General features: G+C 42.1%; 1 protein-coding gene across 1 annotated transcript in view; it reads right to left on the bottom strand.

The window, feature by feature from the left end:
* ddx23 (DEAD (Asp-Glu-Ala-Asp) box polypeptide 23) overlaps positions 1 to 7,396 on the bottom strand; it is a 15,818-nt gene extending 8,422 nt beyond the window's left edge. The window contains exons 1-14 of the mRNA XM_014007254.1: positions 7,287 to 7,396; positions 6,341 to 6,492; positions 6,104 to 6,220; positions 5,447 to 5,537; positions 5,192 to 5,257; positions 4,950 to 5,088; positions 4,722 to 4,855; positions 4,497 to 4,609; positions 3,845 to 3,988; positions 3,532 to 3,757; positions 3,301 to 3,446; positions 3,042 to 3,219; positions 855 to 1,012; positions 672 to 780 (exon numbers count right to left, since the gene is read on the bottom strand). Of these exons, the coding sequence (XP_013862708.1) occupies positions 672 to 780; positions 855 to 1,012; positions 3,042 to 3,219; positions 3,301 to 3,446; positions 3,532 to 3,757; positions 3,845 to 3,988; positions 4,497 to 4,609; positions 4,722 to 4,855; positions 4,950 to 5,088; positions 5,192 to 5,257; positions 5,447 to 5,537; positions 6,104 to 6,220; positions 6,341 to 6,492 (1,773 nt within the window). The 5' untranslated portion in view covers positions 7,287 to 7,396. The remainder of the gene's footprint in view (positions 1 to 671; positions 781 to 854; positions 1,013 to 3,041; positions 3,220 to 3,300; positions 3,447 to 3,531; positions 3,758 to 3,844; positions 3,989 to 4,496; positions 4,610 to 4,721; positions 4,856 to 4,949; positions 5,089 to 5,191; positions 5,258 to 5,446; positions 5,538 to 6,103; positions 6,221 to 6,340; positions 6,493 to 7,286) is intronic.
* Positions 7,397 to 7,714: the final 318 nt, after the last annotated feature.

Raw genomic sequence — 7,714 nt, 5'->3', positions numbered from 1 at the left:
GGCCTGGGAACGCCTTGGGGTTCCCCCGGAGGAGCTGGAAGAAGTGGCTGGGGAGAGGGAGGTCTGGGCCTCCCTTCTGAAGCTGCTGCCCCCACGACCCGACTCCGGATAGGCGGAAGAAAATGGATGGATGGATGATTGTTTGCATCCCAAGTCCAGTAGTTTATATTTTACTAACGCACAGAAACAAAACCATCTTCACCGTTTCACTTCTCAGAAGGGAGTGACAACAGCTCCAACCTGCAATAAATAATCTTAACCTTTAGATTGTTTGATTTGTGCTGAATTCTGTGGTTATTTACATGTGCAAACTGTGGTGGCAGCAGCTAGCTGTAGCACTTTCTGCAGGAAGTATTGGCGGCAAAGAAGTGTTTGATAGACGGATGCAAAACATCTGAGAGGAGCCGTTTGAAGACGATACACACTTTAACCTAGTCTCCATTCAGACTAGCCATTAGCTCATCAGTCTGGTCAAAGTTTCTCCAAACTGAGGCCATTTAAAGCTTTCTACAACAGATGAGATACTGTTTGTTCATTCTTCTCCACATAACCCCACTTTCAAAAAGGTATGAACTTTTGCTTTTTAAGTTTGTTTCCTACAATAAGCAACATTTCAGGAAAACATTTTAGTTTTGCTGTGATCCAACCACAGAATATTTGCGTGGCCTTACCCCCATCTTCTCCAGAGACTTGGCCAGCACATCGCAGCCCTTCTTCTGGTTGACGAAGATGATGATGGGAGGCTCGAAGCCGTGCGACAAAACCTCCAGCAGCTTCTTCCTGCGAAGACAAAAGACAAACACCCGTCAGCTCACTGCCGTCAGCGGGACATGTCACGTTCGTGTCCGTCTCACCTCTTCTCGCCCTCTGACATCAGCAGGACCTTCTGCTCCACCCTCTCGTGAGGTTTTCCGGCCGATCCGATGTAGACCACCGCGGGACGCCGCAGGTAGCTCCTGGCCAGCCTCTCCACGGCTGGAGGCATGGTGGCGGTGAACATGACGGTCTGAAAGGTTCAAATCCACAGGTGAGGGAGACGTTCACCACAGAACGCCTGCTGGACCCGCAGAGGGGTGCACACGCGCGCGCGCACGCACACACACACACACACACACACACNTATAATCTCTTGTGCCATTGCTGTTATTTAATATCACTTAATAACTAATATTAATACTTAAATGTTTTTATCTTATTTTTTAATCTTACTTTTTATTCTATTTTTACCTCCTTATTTTATCTTTTTTATTGTTCTGATTTATTTGCACTATGGGAGCTGCAAAAATTATTTTCTTCATTGTCTGTGGACCGCAGAGTTCTTTTCAGTGCAACAATGAAACTAAAGTTTTATCCCTTATCTTATTTTAATAACTAATGTAGATTTGCAGTCATGATGAAATAGGTTTGTCTGTCCAGTTACACTTAAGAATAGATTTAAAAAAAAAGGAAAGAAAATAATAGTTTAAAATTCAACACGTGTTGTTTTGCCAGGACTGTGTTTTTCTTGTAATCTGAACCATCGTTTGCTGTGACTATCTGTACAAACCCTTGTGTGCAGATAAAAGACGTTAGAAGCTGTTGTGCTCAGGTCTGGATTGGCTCGAAGCTGATTCATATTCTGAACCTGCTTCTTCTTCCACCAGCAGATCAAAAGAGATCCATAGAGCTCCTCTGAAGGTGAACTGGTTCAGTGGAGAAGGATCAAAACCCATGGTATGGAAATTTCCTTTTAAAAAAGCACAAAAATAACCAAACAAAACAAAAAAAGAAGTACAGCAGAAGAAAACAATAGACTCATAAGACTGTAGATGTCACAGCTAATACTCAATACACTCAAATTTTCTGTTTTTAATGTCTAAAAGCATAAAGATGACATTTTAATGGATATAATTAATTTATTATTTATGTTTTTATCACAGCAAACATCACCAAACCTAATTGTAATAAAAGTTCATAAACAAATATGTAATATAAACATATATGTATAAACATTAATAAATAGGTTTACTTAGACAATTCGTCACCTTTTTGGTTCTCTATTTGAGGTCAGTATGTGGTGTTTGTGTGTTCTTAGGTTTCTTTCAGCCTGATCCCAAACTTTAAACACAATAATTGTCTATAATTGGGTCAGTTTTTCAGTTATTGAGCTAATGTTTAGTGTGTTAGTATCTGAGAGTCCATGCTCCACTAATTGATTTTTGCTGGATTCAGGTGATTGGGGGCCACAGGTTTGATCAGGTTTAACACAGTCCTCAAACCTAGACAACTCAGCCCTGATCCTAAAGGCACCTCAGCTGCCCCAGCTTTGGATTCCACCCCCCAAACAACCCTGCTCCCCGATGCCAGGCGTCTAGCTGCCTAATTAAACTGCTAGAAGAGCGTTCGCTCTTGACGTGCCCCTGGGGGGCACCGAACAGGACCCATATGCAAGGAGACGAAAAGCAGCAGGAGGGGGGCGGGGGTTGGATCAGTGGAAGGTGAGCGGGAGCGGAAAATTGGGGTTTATGGCAGCAGGGGTTGAAAAGGGGAGAGGGGCGAGATGAGGTGGGGTCTTTTTATCAGACGAGTTTATTTGCCTTTGGTGACAGGATGGGGAAGGGTGAGGGGGGGGGGGGGTGCACGGTGCACAGCGCGGCGCGGGTTCGACCCAGCCTGGGGGGGGGGGGGGGGTCTATCATCTCAGCAGATCTGCGTGTTTAAAATCTGGCTCCACCTGGAATTGGGAAAACTTTCAGAGCGTGTCTGCTTGGCACACACACACCACACATTCAGACACTAATTGACTTGTACACAATAACACATGGATGCTTTCAGCTGCTAATACAACACACACACACACACACACACACACACACACACACACACACACACACACACACACACATATATTTATATATTTATATAAGAATTATATTATAAATAATTTGTATGTATTTATATAACAAATTACAATCATTTATATTATCTTATATTATGTTATGTTATATTATATTATAAAAAATAATATAAAACAAAAAAACATTAAGACTGAATGTTTTTACCTCGCAGCCCATCCTGAGCCTGAAGCCTTGGTCCTCTCTGGAGATGCCTCCGATCACAGCCACCGTTCGGATGCCGAGAGGCTTCCCGAACTTTATGGTCTCCTCTTCGATCTGCTGCGCCAGCTCACGAGTCGGGGCTAAAATCACAGCGTAAGGACCCTGATCCGAGTCTTCGATCCTGCCAGGCGCAGAGCGGAGGGACGGGTCAGGCTAAAACTGAGGCGAGGGACTCACGCATTAGAAGGTAAATGATGGCTACCTGTCAATCTTTGGGAGCGTTGTGATCCAGACGAGCAGAGGAATGAGGAAAGCAGCTGTTTTACCGCTGCCAGTTTCTGCCACACCGATGATGTCGCGGTTCTGCAAGCCGATGGGGATGGCTTGCCTCTGAATGGGCGTAGGTTCCTGGAGACAAATTTAAAAAAGTTTCAGGCTCAAACAGTCAGATCTACAGACAGGTTGGAGGACGAGACGTCGAGCGCAGCTCCACCTTGTAGCCACACTTGTCGATGACCTCCAGGATGTGAGCGGGCAGAGCGTACTCCTTCCAGTTCCTGATGGGGTTGGGGATCTTTCCTCCTTTGGTGGTGATGCTGTAATCCTCTCTGAAGATCCTCCAGTCTCGGTCCGTCATCTCGTCCAGCTTCTTCTGGGACCAGTGTCTGTCGTCCCAGCGCTGCTTGGCTTCCTTCTTTCGCACCTTCTTCAGTCTCGTCCTGCAGAGAAACACCGATCCGATCAGGAAGTTCTTCTTTTTTAAAAAAAAAGCTCACGTCTTTTCAAGCGCAGACGGCCGGCCTCACTCCTCCTGCTCCTTCTCCTCCAGCGTGCGTCTTTTCTCCATCAGATCGCCGTAGAAGCGCGACTGCTCCCGTTTCTGCTGCTTCAGGTCGATGCCGGCGATGAAGCCGCGGCCGTACAGCTGCACCTGATGCTTCTCTTTGTATCTGCAACAGAGGTTAGAAGTTTACCGCCTGAAATATCAGAAAACCTGTGTTGTAATGTGTTATACCATTATAATGATTCAGATAAAAATAATTATAAGACTTTTCATAATAAAGCCTAACCATAATGCAAAGTTTAGTTAAGTAAAATATTTAAACTTAAAAATCTATAATCAATTACTGTGGTTTCACAGTTAAAGTTCAAGCAGTGATTTACACCAAAGCACAACAAAACATTGTAATAGCATTGTTTTTGTGTTTTCTTTTTAATACATCGATAAAATTATGAATAAAAAGATTATTCTGATTATTATCTGATTAATAAGACGAAAATGTCTCTTTACTGTTTAAGAAAACTTGTTATGACTTTAACTCGAGCAGAGTTCTGTCTCTCTGAGGGAGGCCTTCTGTGTTCAAGGTCAAAGACAGGTGGAACAGTTTATTCCACCTCGAGGTGACCACTACTTCTGACTGAAAACGGGATTAAAAGTAAAATAAAGAATGGCCTCACATGGGGTTGTAGTCCACCGACGTGTCTTCAGAGGCATCCCACTCAAAAACAAACTTCCTGTCGTTCAGGTGACGAGTCCGCCGCCGTTTTTTGATGCCGCCCAGATAACGCTCCTGTAAACAAGCCCAGTCGTTTTAAAAAATATTTGCTGTGAACCTAATTTTTTTACCTCACTCCTTCCTTTTAGACTTCAAATGTTTTTGACGCATTAATTATCCGACAGACCTTGATGGCTTGGAGCTCTTTGCCTTTGTCTTTCTCCTCTCTGAGCTTCTGCCGCCCATCGTCTTCCTCGTTCCCGTTGTTCTCGCGCTCGATTCGCTCCCTCCGTTCTCGTCGCTCCCTCTCTTGAGGGTCCTCTGCACACAAAGCGGAACATGTCATCCTGTTGTCGATGTGGATTCAGAGCACGACAAAGACACCTCGCCTGAAGACCGACAGTCTGAAACCCACCCAGCATTTTCCTGCCGATATCCTGAAACACCCTCCGCTTCTTGCGCTCCTCGTCCAGCATCTTCTTCCTCTCCTCCACCTGCTGCTCTCTGCGCTTCAGAGCCTCGGCTTCTCGCTCCGCTTTCGAGAGGAATTTGGGCTGAAAATGAAAAAAGTTTAAAGAAGAAATTGTTTTAAAAAATAAATAAATACATTGCATTTTTTCTTTTAAATGCATATAACCATGTCAGGGAACGTCTTACCTTAGCTTCAGCTTCCTCCTCTGCTTTTTTCTTGGCCAGAAGCTCCTCAAGAGACAACGGCTGGACCTGAGACACACCACAACACAACAACACCACAACACAGTTAAAACACCTTAAACTACAGTTTGCCAGTGCGACACTGAATGTCATCGTTTACTCTAATCTTCAACCTTTCTTAACAAACAAATGCACCTCAGTTATCGCCTGGGATTAAATAAAATGACACTAAAACTACAAAACACTTAAGAATTATACCTTTTCTTTCTTCTTTTTGTCATCTTCTTCCTCCTCTGTTTTTATCTCTTTCTCTTTCTTTACCCTATCCTTAGACTTTGGTGAGAGGCTTCTGTAAGAAAGAGCAACAAACCACAGATCATTTGACAGAAACGACACAACAAACAAATGTTTAGAAATTCAAACCTCCAGCCACGTTCCCTTATATTTCATCTCAGCTTCGTCAAGACTTACTGTTGTTTTTAGGCTTGGGTGGAACCCAGAGTGTAGAAATAACAACAGTAAAAAATTTACTAATGCAGTAACACGTTTGTGTTCTGATCAGAACCTTTGTTTCGCCACACAACACAAACGTTCTGTCATTAGAAGTCTACAGCATCATGTCCTGACAAAAACATCAGAAAAGCTCTTCAAACATTTGCTGACTGGGCTGCTGTTGTCAGAAAGGAAATCTTAAAAAAAAGAAAAGAAAAGAAAAGAAAAAGAAAAACACACCACAAAACAGACTGGAAGTAAATGCAGAAACACTGTGATTCTCTTGTGTCTCTTTTGGAACTCATCGGGATTTTCTTCAAATGCTTTTTTATTTTTACATTTTTATTTTTACTATTTTAATTGGGGGAGTTAACATGTCCTGGATGACAGATCAGCTGATCTGTAAAAATGTCACATGAGTACCTGGACCTCTTCCGGTCTTTATCTCGCCGGTGGCTGTCTCTGTCCTTGCGACCCCTGTCCTTGTCTTTGTCTCGATCCCGGTCCTTGTCTCTGTCCTTGTCTTTCATGCGCCGGTCTCTGACATCATAACACAAGTGATAAAGAAAAGTCACAAATTTTAAGGCTAAAAGTTCTGAAATCTCTTGCTGTGAAAACACAAACAACAGTGAAGTCAAATGAACGCCATTTATAGTTAACCTTTCCGGAGATTTGGAGCGGTTTCGCTCACGAGAGCGATGGCGTTTGCGTGAAGGTGACCCTTTGCGATCACGTGATCGGCTGCGCTTTCTCTCCCGGTCTTTGCTTCCGGAGGAGTCGGCGACCTTCCTGTCTGCGGAGTCAGCTGCCATCTGCAAACACAAAACACAGGTAAACTCAGCTGTGTCGTGAGTCTGATGGCAAAATTGATCTAATATTCAGTTTCAATAAATGTGACGATAAAATAGACGCTTTATTTTCCCAACTTAACTCTAAAAACACAGTAATAACAAATTAAACAATCTATATTAAACAACACTCTCAGGCCACAAATGCAACTATTTTTGTTTTCTTTAAACTAAAACTTTTCAAAAATATAAATTTTATAAAAGAGTCCTCCAAAAAAGCGATTATTTATGCGAGTTAATTTATTCCCATTTCCGTCTAATAAAAAAAATAAAAATAAAAATAATTGCACTATGAATCAATGGCTAACACTTATTTAGTAAAAACATAATGATTGTTGCAAATGTGCAACACTGAACTTCACAACTACAGTCACACGTCACTTGGCTTTTATTTTTTTAATTGGGAATTTAATCATTTGTTTGTTTGTTTTTTGCATCTCCGACAGGAAGTTCTAAATAAGAAAAAGACGATTCAAAATTAGGATTAGGGAGACATCAGGCACAACATTAAAGCATTATTTTCCTCATATAAATTCAGTCACTCGCCCAAAACTAGAGAAGAGACACAACTGTCTCATTTTGTTATGTGAACATTTGCAGAACGCAGCTAGTTAGCCCGCTAAGCTAAAGTCTTGAAAAAGAGTCGATTATTTTTCCAAAAAGGTCCTGAAACGCGCGACAATAATAAATGAATAAACTTTTCTTTATGTGATTAAACAGGTAACGTAGTTTTGTTGTTCACTCAATTTAAATCTTACCTTTTCAAAGCTTAATTGCTTGTCAACAAAATACTTGCGATTATTCTACGCTTCAAGGAGACGCCATAATGCCCAGCACGAACGTACGCGCGCAATGACTTGTGGGAACTGAAGTCCCGAGAGTCACAATAAGCGTAGAAGACGTTGATCGAAAAACTACATTTTCCAGCTGCAAACCGAACTTTCGTCAGGACCCAAATTGTTTAGAGCGAGGACACCTAAATGCCTTCACAAAAAGAAGAAGAAAAATAAAAAATGAACGTGTGTTGGTTAGTTTGGACAGAAGATGGCGACAAGTCGGCATGAAAACGACGTTAATACTATCTATCTATCTATCTATCTATCTATCTATCTACTATCTATCTATCTATCTATCTATCTATCTATCTATCTATCTATCTATCTATCTATCTATCTATCTATCTATC

This window comes from Austrofundulus limnaeus, unplaced genomic scaffold (assembly GCF_001266775.1).
Source record: "Austrofundulus limnaeus strain Quisiro unplaced genomic scaffold, Austrofundulus_limnaeus-1.0 Scaffold41, whole genome shotgun sequence".
NCBI classification, from domain to species: Eukaryota; Metazoa; Chordata; class Actinopteri; order Cyprinodontiformes; family Rivulidae; genus Austrofundulus; species Austrofundulus limnaeus.
The sequence above is the reverse complement of the archived record's forward strand: the minus strand, read 5'-3'. Positions and strand labels throughout refer to the sequence as shown.